The sequence below is a fragment of the Lynx rufus genome, unplaced genomic scaffold (assembly GCF_022079265.1).
Source record: "Lynx rufus isolate CCGP_SWC_20201006 ecotype Redwood Valley unplaced genomic scaffold, mLynRuf1.p SCAF_48, whole genome shotgun sequence".
NCBI lineage: Eukaryota > Metazoa > Chordata > Mammalia > Carnivora > Felidae > Lynx > Lynx rufus.
The window spans coordinates 284,866-299,409 of record NW_025814865.1 but is presented as its reverse complement, the minus strand read 5'-3'; the positions used below and the strand labels follow the sequence as shown (position 1 = coordinate 299,409).

General features: G+C 54.1%; 1 protein-coding gene across 1 annotated transcript; it reads right to left on the bottom strand.

Moving 5' to 3' along the window:
- Window positions 1–1,893: 1,893 nt before the first annotated feature.
- LOC124525787 (testis-specific Y-encoded protein 2-like) lies at window positions 1,894–14,334 on the bottom strand. The gene is made up of 9 exons (XM_047098370.1): window positions 14,211–14,334; window positions 6,345–6,395; window positions 4,818–5,242; window positions 4,016–4,462; window positions 3,241–3,318; window positions 2,982–3,093; window positions 2,744–2,889; window positions 2,566–2,650; window positions 1,894–2,004 (listed from the first exon to the last, which is right to left on the bottom strand). The coding sequence occupies exons 1-9, from the start codon at window positions 14,332–14,334 to the stop codon at window positions 1,976–1,978; spliced, it is 1,497 nt and encodes a 498-aa protein (XP_046954326.1). The 3' UTR covers window positions 1,894–1,975.
- Between the last annotated feature and the right edge of the window lie 210 nt (window positions 14,335–14,544).

Genomic DNA, 14,544 nt, shown 5'->3' with positions numbered 1-14,544 from the left:
CGTTTACACATCAAGCAGCTGAGAAGACGTGCTTCTCCAGCCAGTGTGCAGACAGCAGCGAGAGAAAGACCTGCCTTCCCTTCTAGAGAGTGCGACAGCCTCCGCCCTGGAAGAGGTAAGGCTTGGGCGTACAGATCCCCAACTCCACAGCGTGCTGACACCCCGCTGACCATGTTGTCTGCATACTGGTAGGGGCAAGAAGCCTCCATGCATTGGGACTGCCAACGCCTTCTCCGGAATAGAGCCACTGCAGAGAAGGCTCTTGTACTGCAGAGCTGTGCAGTGGGGATCCTGGGGGGCTTGGGCAGCTTGGGAGACGGGAAGATTAGTGTGGGGATGTCAGTCTCAGGCACGCTGTGCTGGGGGCCGTGCAACTTGGGGATAGAGAAGAGCCTGCGATGGACAGGGCTGAACTCTGTCTATTGCCCTGCTAGCACGGTGGAGCCTTTGCCCCATCCCTAGCACAGACATCTCTGGCAAGCAGCCATCTGCTGTGTAAGGAGTACCCCAGCACTCGCCTCTTCCCAGGTGAGGCTCGTCCCAGTCCTTTCTAAGCTCCAGGCCTGCCCGGGACCTCTGCACAGAATGCTAAGGCTGCACAAGTCCATCGTTCCCTATGTGGCCGAGGCAGCCTTTGTCCAGGCACTCGGGCCAAGGAACGCAGGCTGCCTGGGACGAGGCGACCTCTCTGAGCGCCTGCTGGTGTTTGCCCTTGGGAGTCTTCTCACAAGTCTCACATGGCGTGTTGGACACACGGCAGAAGACTGTGGACCCAGAGGAAGAGCAGCACCAGACTCATCACGGCTGATGATGAGAGGGAAGCGGGCACACGGGAGAGGATGGCGTGTCCGTGGCCTTTAAGAGCCCCACCTCCCCGCGACCCTCCCCTCTGTTGGCTTGCAATCTGGGCCCCCCAGTCGTAACCTGAGGTCATTTCAGAAACAGCAAAGGTCACACAAGGGCATCCGTACTAGGACTCCTTCAGGAGTCTTGTGTGTGTGTGTGTGTGTGTGTGTGTGTGTGTGTGTCAATATGTGAGAGTAAGTGAAGCAGAGGGTGGGAGGCTCAGCTTCAGGAAGTGGAACCAGGAAAGTTGGCTGTGATTTTGGAGTTGCGTGAGACTGTAGTGGGCTGTTTCCTCTGCAGTGTGTACGTTCTCCCTGTCAACTCTGCCTGAAGCAGAACTTCATCGGTCTTACCCTCCCACTCTCCCTCTGGTCCCTCGGTTCCCTCCCCTGGACACCACCAATCCGACAGCCTGCTCACAATCCCTCAAATATGTATGGCTGCTCCTGAGATCCTGACCTTGTCCACGAGACAGTCTGCATTCGTAGACATCTGAAAACCAGAGGGTATTCAACCCTGGGAATTCCTCCCTGTGTGGCGGTTCAGTCAACATGACTGAGGATGTCACCATGCGGGATTCTGGGGGCACCATCATGGACATCCCCAAACCCTGAGTATTGGACATCCCTGGCCTGTGCTGGCCTCTGCATTTCCTTGAACTTCCTCATTTTCACAGGAAAGATATGAACCTGGGCGCTGGCCTTTCTCTCAGGTTTGTGCCCTGTCCTCCCTCACTCAACTCCCCATTGGTTCAATCTTACTGACCTCACACGCAATCCCAATGTGTGACCCATCCCTACGGACAATGTCCTACGTCCCGCCCTTCCTGGGAACTGCAATGTGCAGGCACAGAACACTTACACCTCTGGACAGCCGCATGTATACATGGACACGCCCCAGAGCGTACCTGAGCAGAAAACACACACAAACACTTCATGCTGTGTATCTCCCATTCTATATTTCTTCAAATGTATATTCTTCAAATGTACTTCTTCCAATGTCTTTCTTCAAAACCCTGCGCCACGTGTCACCACCAGCCTTGTCCTTCTTTCACGGGCAGGAGAATCTTGTGGACCATCGGTGAGCATCGGAAGGGTTTCCACTGGGGTCCGTGAAGTGCGATGCTCCTTCATAGTCTTCTCAAGATCGTGCATATCCCTGGGATATACGGGTACACACAGACAGAGGCACACAGACACACCCACACCCACATCGATACACACACACACACACACACACACACACACACACACACACACACACACACACACACAGGACAGGTGAGAGTCTCATCTGGGCCCTGTTTAAGGTTGCTTGAATGTTTCCAAACGGAAGGTAGAATGGGAGGGTGTGATAAGCTGTGCCAAAGCTGACAAGTGGCTCCAGAAGCCAGACAACATGTCAGTTGGTGGCAGGAGGCCTGAGGGTGGGGCTCATGGTCCTGGAATGACAGTTGTCACCGTGCTATCTGATGAGCCAGCTTGGGATGTCCCGCTCTGCTCATTCTTGTTGTCTAGCCCACTGCCCACCTTCAGCCTCCCCAAAGGGGCAAAGCCTCTTTGACACGTTACGTCTTAAGACTCCCTGTCTCAGGCCGATGCCCTTTTGACCTGGCGTCACCTCCTGTGCCACTGTGAGTCTCGGTGCCTCCGTGCAGAAGAGAATTGTGCCATGGGCCCCACGGCACACATTTCAGTGCCCACACCCTTGGCTGCTCACCTCTTTCCCTCTCAGTGCTCTCTCCTGGGGCCTCCTCCACCTTGAAATACGGCAGGGGATTGCGCCAAAGATCCTCTATGATTATCTGGTAGGGGAGACAGGCCAGGCCTCAGGTAGCTATCCCACGCAGTGGGGGAACCCATGAAAATCACCTCCCTTCCTCGTTACAGGGCCCCACCTCAGCAATCCTGCTAGAGCCGGCAACGCTGTGGTCAGAGAACCAGTTGAAGAAGTTGAGGCTGCTGTTGTCATGCCTGCGTCTGTAGGCCTCCTGTCTGTACCTTGGGTACCACTGGATGGGACTGGAATGAGACGCCCTATACCCTGCAGGAAGACGAGTATGTGAGAAGGCGCCAGAGAACTAATCACATTCAACCCTCCACCCACTGCCGCCCATGCATTCAGTGGACACTTACCAGCAAGGCCAAGGACATACTCCTTCGTGACGACTTCATTCTGGAAGTAGGGGTTCTTGCCAAAAAACAGCAGGATCTTCCGGCATTCCCTGGGAAACTTGTGTTCCTCCACCTGCCGTGGTAGAAATGTGGGGCAGAAATGTGAAATCTTGTTCCAGGAGACCCGCCCTCCCCTGAGGAAGGAACACACCACTTCTCCCCACCACCTCCCCTGCCCACACAGCCACCCACCCACACCGCCTCCCACTCCCAGGCCCACCTTCAGATTGGTCATGTGGCGAAGCATGCTTTCATCGTGCTTGCTAATCAGGGCTGACATCTGAGGGTGGTTCACAAACTACTGCAGGTCAAAGAGCCTTCAGGTGCTGGGCATGAGAGAGCTCGACCCAGAGGACCAGTGTGGACAGCATCCTGGCGTCCTCCCCCAGGGACTGGCGTCCTCCCCCAGGGCCTCACGCCCTCCCCACGGGCTGCATCCAGGCCCACGGGGTCTCCGCATTCCGCAGGGCTCTGCTACACACGCACAGGAGGCTGTGCACGCCCAGACGCCCGCATCCACGCCTAGCCTTGTGTGCTCATGAGGACACTGAGGACGCTTACTTCCACACAGCCACACAGCACACATCCGGTCTCGCGCCGACCGGACCGGAGGGCATTCGCATCGCCTAACCCGCAGCAGGAGGCTTAGCGGGACCCAGACACGTGCCCCCACGCGGCTTTGCGTGGGAAGAAGCCCTCGGTCATTTCCCCGTCCTGGCCTGGACCTCCACCGCCACTCCCCACTCTCGCAGCGCTGTTTCCGTGCCAGGTGCCACGGACAGCACACGTGCCTCCACCACCCCAGCACTGCCCTCCTCCCACACTCATTGCAGAGCCAGGACCACTGGATGGGATCACGTTTGCACCTTCCCGGCCACTGGAGCGTGGCTTAGCTCCAGTCCCTGTCCCGGGTTCCTCTAAATGTCACCTCCCTTTCCTTCCTCTTGTGCAAGCCCAGCCCCCTCTGGACCCTCCCCCAGCAGCAGGAAGGATACAGCCTTGGCCCAGAAACCACGGATGCCCTGGATGAGGGCACTTCTCCGTTCCAGATGATGCCGCCGCCTCTGCCACATCCTGAGTTTGAGTCGAGCGTGCTCCCGGCTGGCTTGTTTATTCACGGGCTGTAGCTCTATCTGAAGGGCCTCCAGAGCCTCCAGCGGGGAAGGGCAAGGACGGAGGCCTGTCTCGAACTGCTCCTTCTTATCCTGCTTCACCTGCAGCTCCAGGGCTTCTTCCACCCAGCGGCCTTCCTGCTCACGCGGCTTCCGTTCCTCCTCCTCCCGCTCCTCCTTGTCCTCCTTTCCTTCCACCTCCTCCTCGCCCTGCTGCTGCTCCTCCAGCGCTCCCTTCTCCTGCTCCTCTTCCTCCTCGGTTTGCAATTCTGCTCTCCCTTTAATGGCTCCCACGCCTTCCCTGCCTCCTCCTGCTCCTCCCCCTGGTCCTCTTCCCCTGCCACTGCTGCCGCCGCCGCCGCCCCCCGCCGCCACCGCCCCCCGCCGCCGCCGCCGCCCCCGCCCACGCCGCCCCCGTCCCGGCCCAGGTCCCCGCCGCCGCCGCCGCCGCCCCCCCCCGCTGCCGCCCCCGCCCCCGCTTGGATACCCTGGTGCTCCTGCTCCTCCCCTTTCATTTCCGCCAACTCCTCCTCCTTCCGCTCTTCCTCCTTCTGCTTGGGCTTCTGCTTCTCCTCCTCCTTCTTTTACTCCTGCTGCCTCTCCCCCGCTTCCTCCTCCTCCTCCTCCTTCTGCTCTTCTGTTCCTGCTGCTCCCCCTCGTCCTTCAGGTCCTCCTCCTCGTGAACCTGGACCTTCTCCTTCCCCGGCTCCTGCTCCTCGTCCTCTTCCCCCTTCTTTCTCTGGTCATGCCCCTCTTCCCCAGGCGCGTCCTCTTCCGCGGCCGCCACCTCAACCTCGTGCTCCACCAGGCCCCACAGCGCCTCCACCGCCACTATGTCATGCCCCAGCGGCACGGATATCTCGCTGGGGCCGCCCACCTGCCCCTCGGGTCGGGCCTGGCCTTGCTGCACAGGCTGTTCGCTGGTGGCCTGCAAGCCTTCGGCCTGCGCCACCTCCGGCCCTGCCGGAGACCCAGTGTCCCCATGGGCCCTCGTCTCTCGACCGCCCCCTTCCCGGTCGAAGGCGGCATGGGGCCTCCGGGCATCCCCAGTGTTTCGGAAACACGAGTCGCGCAACATGCGGCCCCGGCCCGAGACACGAACGGTGGCTCCTACCGACGACGAAGCGGGAGGTGAGAGCACGGCCCCCCTCCCCAGACCCAGTCGGGGGAGCCCGGAGGGCAATGGCTGGCAACTCGCTCCCCCTTCCTCCCAGAGCCCAAACGTCGACGGGGCGCATGCGCACGGTGCTGTACCCAGGATGCCTCGGCGGTGGCTATCGCTCTGCTGCCCCTGCCTCGGAGGCCTTTGTGGTGAGAGGGGTGCGCCTGCGGCTTTGAGGCTGAGGGAGCTCCAAGCCACGCCCAGGCTGCTTCACTGCCTTCAGGACCAATCATAGGGAGGGTGGTGTGCGTGGCTTCGGCGGTCCCGCCCCCTAGGTCACCCGGAAACTGGGGCGCGTCTGTTGCCTAGGCGGGAAGGCTCTGGGCCCCACGCAGTGCAACTCCTCCCGGGGGCTTGCAGCCGGCCCTCTGTGCCCTCTGGGTGTCCTGTTTGGCTTCTGGCCACGCGAAAGCGACCTTTGCATTCCACGGTGCGCTGGGCACGCGGCTATCTACACACACGGGTAAAGGGGGACCTCCACGCTTTTCCCACTTACACCGCCACCTTTGTTCATTGTGCCCCGAGTCCGACCAATCCACTGAGCGGATCACCTTGGCTGTCCGCGAGACGCACTTCAGCTGTGCGCCTGCTGTCTGTGCCCCCTGGTTTTCCATCTGCTCAGCCTCCTTTGCATACTCTCTACGTCCATCCTTGCTCCAAGAAGACATGTATGTCATGACAGCAGTCTAGCAGTGCACCGGCTAGGGAAGGTCGGTGACAAGAGGTGTGTGACGTGGGGAGGACGCCACACTAGGGGAGGCTGCGTAGCATGCGCGCTGCTCTTGCCGTTTGTCCCCGTTGCCTGCAAAGTGACACACTGGCAAGCACACACCGCCCCCCTCATGATCGGCTGCCCATCCCTCCCGTGTGTGGCAGTGCACAGGAAAGACCCGTGACCATGGGCCCTGGGACTCCTGGGGCTTGTGTCTGTCTCACGGACAGCGGTCCCCTTCCGCCCACAGTGCTTGGCCATCTTCTCACAGGGAGCCTCCCCAGGCCTTCGTTGGCCGTATGTCTGTTCATCCTGGTCCCATTTCCTTTACCACTCACTTAGGCGGCAGGCTGCCATGAGCGTGGGCGCTGACTCCAAACACTGTCCCCCTGTGCCACAGACAGCATGATTTCAAGGGCCTCCGAAAGGTGTCAGGGGGCTGGGGGATGTAGCTCTGGGAGGCAAGTGAGGGACACGCCCCAGGGTCTACACGAAGCCACATTACCACTTTGGGGAACCAATGAGCTGCAGAGGGTGTGAAGTGAGGGCAATGATGTGGTCTCCCTCCCTGTCAGGGCACTGGTGATGTGGACTCCCTGCCTGTCTCCTTCAGACAGCAGCAGCTACACACACACACACACACCCCACACAGAGCCACTGCAGGATTGGAGGCTCGAGATGCATTGCCTGGCCAGGCACCACACTCATGCGCTGCCTTTTCCCTTTGGTGGAATGCAGCGCTCCCCTCCCTCTTCATGGGACCAGGAGGCTGCCAGGCAGGCGGGGGCTTCTAGGATTGCCAAATTGGTGTGCCGGGCCCTGTGGCCAACATGTTGCTTCCGTGACACAGAAGAGGTTCCTCCAGACTCGCTGGGCCACGTCAGGAGACGTACGGGGTACCGAAATGCTCCGGGGTGGCTGTGATATACGAGGCAGCACACCACAGCTTCAGGGGACAGCAATGCATAGAAACGCAGGTGGATGGGGAGAGGCTGAACAGGTGGTAGGGGGCTGAGAGGGGGTGGCCACTGTGACAGACAGAGAGGCAAACATTTACCCCGAAAGGGAGAGGAACAGGTCCAGTGGTGAGCCCTCAAGCTGCCCTCAGCAGAGGATGTAGGGGGTGGGCAAGACAGGAAAGCAGGCCCAGACCCTGGTGCACCTGGCCTATGCAACTCACTCCCTCCAGAGAAATGGGGCCGGTCAAACGCCCATGCATCGCTGGAAGACCCCGTGGCAGGAACGTGGGAGCAAGTGTGGGTCCCAGGTGCAGGGACTGCCTGGGACAAGCAGGCAATGCCTTTCAGTTTGAACAACACCTACCACAATATTGGGGCCCAGGGGCCGGGCCCCAACTTCGCAAGGGACCCTAGACCAGCCAGGCCTGTCTCTGCAGGGTCATCCGGGAGGATGTTCACCGAGACCCACACCCTGGCTGGGTACACAAGGCCTTGCGATGATCCCCCTAGGCCGGTCCAGGAGCAGGACCGGACTTACTCAGGCTATCTGCTGCCTCCCTCCACTAATCCCCACTTCCTCGCAGGGAACTTTGGTCCTCCTCCACTGGGCCATGCAAGGCCCAACCCCAGCTTGCCCCTGGCCAAGGCAACACAGGACGAGCGGGCCCAGGCAAAGTCCAGGCTTTCCTCCCGTCACGAAAGGTGATCAGCTAGCTCCGTGTCGATCCCAGGAGCGAAGGGACTGCACTCGCTGGACTTTGGCACTTGAGCCTCCCCCTTACCCACCAAGTCAGGAAAGCCCCCAGTCTCTCTCCTTCGCTAGCCAACGGCCTACACACACTCACTCAGGCACAAAGATGCACGGCCACGCGGCACGTGGACACACACACGCACGCGCTGCCAGCACAAACGCTAGGTCTCAGGCAAAAGTACTCACAGGCGCCAGCCACAATACACTCACAGACACTCTACTGGACCTCTGCACTCACTCATGCCCTCTGCCACATCCCACTCACGAGGCTAGCGCCTCCCCACGACCCACACTTGCTTCTCCCCCTCACACAACACATGCATTTGTCCTGGGGCCCAAACCCGGCTGTAAACTAGGGCAGATTCAGGAATTCCATTGGGTCACGGAAGCTTGCACTGAGATGCTAAGGAAAGGGAGCCACAACTGATACCAACCTTACAGTACCAATGGCATTGGAACATGGCATGTGGAGAAACAGCAGCCACGACTAGGTTCCCAGCCTCCTCGGCTCCTGCCCTTTCTTCACACCCTCTAAACACTGGGGACTCCCTTGGGTGTCAGTACCTCCCAGCTGGCTGCAACCTACAGGGCAAGGGCCAAGGGACTGACCTTTCACAGTTCACATGTATACCCAGCTTGTGTGGGCTGCCTGGAGGCACTCACGGCTTAGGAGGTCTGGATGTGCTCTGACCCCGTTACTTACGCGTTCCTTTGTGTGTTCCCTTGCAGCCCTGTGCCATCAGCAGCCTACTATGTCCATAAGGACATGCACAGCACACGGAAACCCAGATGCACTGATACTGTCCAGGGACAGGACAGAGACAGAGAAAGAGAGACGGAGGTGGGGGAGGGAGAAAGCGTTCCCTAAAGAAAATGATCACAGGGACTCAGAGACAGACAGACACCAGAGGGACATGGAAGGAGGCAGAGGAAGGAGAGTAAGTCATGACTAGAGATAGCCACAGAGGGGGAGTGTGTGTGTGTGTGTGTGTGTGTGTGTGTGTGTGTGTGTGTGTGTGCCAGTGCCTGTGCGTGTGCGTGTGCATGCGTATGAATGGGTGAAATTGTCTGGGACTGAGACAGGGGTGTTGCCACGATTCCTGGACTCTCGAACGCCCTCTTCCAGCAGAACGGAGGCCCGGTATTCTCAGGAGTCTCAGCGTTTTCCGGAACACGACTCATTCGCTTTGGGGCCCTAGCCCATCCTCAGGCTGGGGCCATAGAGCACACGGAGTGGGAACATGAGACATGAGGCTCCAGACTAGGCCCAGCAGGTGGAGCGTCGAGGCCCAAGGTGTTTAAATGCCTGCTGCCTCCTTCTGGAGCCCACCAGCATTTGGGAAGCACGCCCATGGCCCCGTGGCCCTTCGGACACTGCAGTAGTTGTGGCTGTGGCTGGGGCTGTGGCTCTGGCGGTGGCTGTGGTGGAGGTGGGGCAGAGGCAGGGCACTGAACTCTTTGACCGTGGGTCCTTGGGGAGAAGGATCTCCAGACCAGACCCAGACAGTTGGCTGCTGTTCAGGAACAATCAGCAGGAAGGGAAGTGGGCGTGGCTCCAGCATTTGAGCCCCTTCCTCCCCTTCCCGGGTCTGGAGCCAGTGCTCTGCCTCCCCCTCCAGGGTGGCCTCCCTGTTTGGTGCATGTCCTTTTCCGCTTTGTCATCGACCACAACTGTCCTGTGGGATAGCTCATATCGGAGAACTGGTGCTACAGATCTCACCTCTTTGGGGAGGAGCCAAGATGGCAGACAGCATGGAAGTTTCTTAAGTGTCTCGTGTGCATGAAATACAGCCAGACCAACACTAAACCATCCTACCCACCCAGGAAACTGACGGGAGGATTAGCACAGCAATCTGCATATCCTGAACCACAGACTTCAACAGGTACGTGGCATGGAGGAGTGAACTTGGAGAGCGAGGAGGCTCAGGAAGGGAGGTGCTTCTGTGCCCGGAGAGGCGAAGGAGACTGGGCAGGTGGAAATTTTACCAATTTTCTTTAATATTCTTCTACATTATTCTTTCCTTTCGTGTCTATATTCACAAATTCTGTTTTACTCCCATATTCTCCTTCTAGTCTATTTCAGTGTTTTGATTTTTCAAATTCTCGCAACATTTCCCTTTGTAATATTTGTTATTTTCTAAATTTTTCTCCACTCCCACTTTTTTTCTCTCGTGTCAAACCCCTTTCAACACCCAGATGAAACATGCCTAGAATCTACCATCATTCATTCCCTTTTTTACGTGTGTGTTTTTAATTTCTTTACTTTTAACATTTTATAATTTGAATATTTCATTTGAATTTTCTACCTCATGAGTTCCTTTTCTCCCTTCAAAATGACAAAAGGAAGGAATTCACCCAGAAAGAAAGAGCATGAAGCAACGAGAGCCAGGGATTCAACCAACACAGATACAAGCAAGATGTCTGAAGCAGCATTTAGATGTCTGAAGCAGCATTTAGAAGCACGATGATAAGAACACTAGCTGCGGTCCAATGTAGATTAGAGTCCCTTTGTGCAGAGAAACCATGAAGTAAAAACTGGCCAGAATGAAATTAAAAATGATATAACTGAGCTGCAATGACGGATGGATGCAGCGGTGTCAAGCATGGAGGAGACAGAACAGAGAATCAGCGATATGGAGGACAAACTGATGGAGAATATGGAAGCAGGAAAATCGAGGGAGATTAAGGAAAAGAGCACGGTTGAACAATTAGAGGAATCAGTGACTCATGCAGAGGGAACAACATCAGAATCACAGGGGTCCCGAAGAGGAAGAGAGAGAAATAGGGGCAGCAGGGTTATGTGAGCAAATCATAGTGGAAAATTTTGCTAACCTGAGGAAAGACACAGCCATTGAAATCCAGGAAGCACCGAGGACCCCCATTAGATTCAACAAAAACTGACCCTCAGCAAGGCAGCAAGGCATATCATATTCAAGCTCACAAAGTACTCAGGCAAAGAGAATCATGAAGGCAGCAAGGGGAAACAAGTCCCTAAACTACAAGAGAAGATAGATCAGGTTTGCAGCAGACCTACCCAGAGAAACTTGGCAGGCCTGAAAGGGGGGGGCGTAGGATTTGTTCACAGTGCTGAATTCGAAACTTACGCAGCCAAGAATTCTTTATCCAGCAAGGCTGTCATTCAACTTAGGAGAGAGAAAAAGGTTCCCAGACAAACAAAACTTAAAGGAGTTTGTGACCACTGAATCACACCTGCATGCAATTTTAAGGGGGGACACTCAGAGGGGAGAAATGATTATCTATCTATCTATCTATCTATCTATCTATCTATCTATCTATCTATCTATCATCATCTATCATCTCTCTATGTATATGTATATGTATAAGTATACTTATAATTCTATTTTTATTTATTTATATTTATTTATATTTATAGGTAGAAATATAATTAGATATATAGAGATATATAGATATATAGATGTAGATGTAGATATAGATATAAAGATATATAGATTTTTTTTCTCCAACTCTTCAAAGAAGATAATGGCCATAAATTCATAAATTTCAGTACTCAGTTTATTTTTTTTTCAACGTTTATTTATTTTTTGGACAGAGAGAGACAGAGCATGAACGGGGGAGGGGCAGAGAGAGAGGGAGACACAGAATCAGAAACAGGCTCCAGGCTCTGAGCCATCAGCCCAGAGCCCGACGCGGGGCTCGAACTCACGGACCGCGAGATCGTGACCTGGCTGAAGTCGGACGCTTAACCGACTGCGCCACCCAGGCGCCCCTTTCAGTACTCACTTTAAATGTCAGTGGACTCAATGCTCCAATCAAAAGACATAGGGGAACAGAATGGATGAGAGAACAAGCTCCATCGATATGCTGTTTACAAGAGACCCACTTTAGTTGTAAACACAACTTCAGAGTGAAAATAAGAGGATGGAGAATCATCTGTCATGCTAACGGTCAGCAAAACAAAGCCAAAGCAGCCATACTTCTATGAGACAATCTAGACTTTAATGTAAAGACTGTGTCAAGTGATGCACAAGGGCATGATGTCATAATCAAGGGGTCTATCCACCAAGAAGACCTAGCAATTGAAAACATTTATGTGGCGTATTTGAGAGCAACCAAATACACAAATCAATTAATCACAAACATAAGGAACCTCATTCTTAGTAATGCCATCATAGGAGGAGACTTCAACACCCCCCTCGCTGCAATAGACAGATCATCTAAACAAAAAAATCAACAAGCAAACGGGGGCTTTGAATGACACACTGGACAAGATGGGCTTCACAGATATCTTCAGAACATGTCATAATAAAGCAGCAGAATATACGTTCTTCTCCAGTGCTCATGGAACATTCTCCTCTACAGATCATATCCTGGGGAAAAAAGTCAACCCTAAGGAAGTTCAAAGAGATCGAGGTCACACCGTGCATATTTTCAGACCACAACACGACGAGACTCGAAATCAACTGCAAGAAACAATTTGGAAAGGTAACAAATACTGGGAGACTGAAGGACAGCCTACTAAAGAATGAATGGGCTAACCAGGGGTTTAAAGAGGACATGAAAAGTATACGGAAGTCAATTAGAAAGTATATGGAAATGATAACACCTTTATATCCTTAAAGAGGATATAAAAAGTATATGGGACTCAATGAAAAAGTATATGCGAGTCAGGGATAACACCACAACCCAAAACCTCTGGGACGCACCAGAGTCGGGAATAAGAGGACCTATCTAGCAAGTCAGGTCTTCCTAAAGAAGAAAGAAAGATCTCAGAGACACAACCTCACCTGACGCCTTAGGAGGCTGTAAAAAGAACACCATAGGAAACCCAAAACATTCAGAAGACAGGAATTAACAATGATTAGAGCGGAAATTAATGCTATTGAAACCAAAAGTCAAACAAAACAAAAACACACACAACCTCAAACAAACAAACAAACAAACAAACAAACAAACAAACAAACCAAAATAGGAGAACAGATCAATGAGCCCAGAAGCTGCTTCTTTGAAGGAATTAACAAAATTGATAAGCCAGTCATCAGTTTGGTGAAAGAGGAAAAGGAAAGGGCCCAAATTAATAAACTCAAGAATGAAAGAGGAGCGATCACAAGAAACACAGCAGAAAGGCAAACAATAATAAGAGAACTTGGGGCGCCTGGGTGGCGCAGTCGGTTAAGCGTCCGACTTCAGCCAGGTCACGATCTCGCGGTGCGTGAGTTCGAGCCCCACGTCAGGCTCTGGGCTGATGGCTCAGAGCCTGGAGCCTGTTTCTGATTCTGTGTCTCCCTCTCTCTCTGCCCCTCCCCTGTTCATGCTCTGTCTCTCTCTGTCCCAAAAATAAATACACGTTGAAAAAAAAATTTAAAAAATAAAAAAAAAATAATAAGAGAACTTCAGGAGCAATTATTTGCCAATACAATGGGCAATGTGGGAGAAATGGACAAATTCCTAGAAACATACACACTACCAAAGCTGAAAGAGGAAGAAGAGCCAAATTTGAACAGACCCATAGCCAGTAAAGAAATCAAACTGCTAATCAAAGACCTGCCGAAGGAAGAAGACTGCAGGGCCAGATGGCTTTCCAGGGGAGTGCCAGCAAACATTTCAGGAAGAGGTAACACTTATTCTCTTGCAGCTGTTCCCAAAATAGAAATGGAAGGAAAACTTCCAAACTCTTTCTATGAAGCCAGCGTTACCTTGATGCCAAAACCAGAAAGAGACCCCACTAAAAAGGAGAAGTATAGACCAATTTCCCTGATGCACATGGATGCAAAACTCCTCAACCAGATATGAGACACTCGGATCCAACAACACATTAAAATGTTATTCACCACGACCCAGTGGGATTTGTACCTGGGATGCAGGGCTGGTTCAACATCCACGAAACAATTAACGGGATTCATCACATCAATAAAAGAAAGGACGAGAACCACAGGATCCTCTCAATCGATGCAGACAGAGTGTTTGACAAAATACAGCATCCTTTCCTGGTAAAAACCCTCAAGAGAGCAGGGATGGAAGGAGCACCCATCGAGATCATAAAGCCATGTATGGACGACCCGACGTTACTATCATCTCAGTGAGCAAAAGCTCTCAGCTCAAGTCACGAACGAGACAGGAATGTCCACCCTCTCCACTGTTATTCAACATAGTATTGGAAGTCTGAGCCTCGGCCTCTTCACCCTTCTGCTCCCCCTCTTCAGCTACTGCTCTTCCAGCCCTGGCTCTACCTTTTCTCCTCCTCTTCTTCTCCCTCTGCTCACGTCCTCCTCAATTTCCTCCCCCAGCTGCTCCTGCTCTTTGACTCGTGCTCCTCCTCTTGCTCGTCCTGGACTTACTCCTCCTCCACTTCTTCCCTCGCCTGCACCCCATCATTCACTCTTCCTCCTCCTCCTCCGGTAACTCCTCCCAGTCGTCTTCCTCCATCTGATCCTCCACCTCCTCCTCCAACTCTTCCTCCTAGGCATCTTCCTCCTTCCCCAGGTCCTCTCCTGCTACTGCCCTTCCTGCCCTACCTCTGACTTTTGACCTCCTCTTCTTCCCTCTGCTCTCGTCCTCCTCAACTCCCTCCTCCAGCTGCCCCTGCTCCTTTGGCTCGTGATCCTCCTCTTCCTCGTGCTGCACATCATCCTCTTCCATTTGTCCTTCTCCTGTACCCAGTCATTCACTCCCCCTCCTCCTCCTCCACTTCTTCTTCTAACCCCTCCCAATCCTCTTCCTCCAGCTCCTCCCGCTCCTCCTCTTCCTCCTCGGTCTCTTCCTCCTTCTGCTCCTACACTTCTGCTCACGCCATTCCAACCCTGGCTCTACCTTTTCTCCTCATCCTCTTCCCTCTACTCTCGTCCTCCT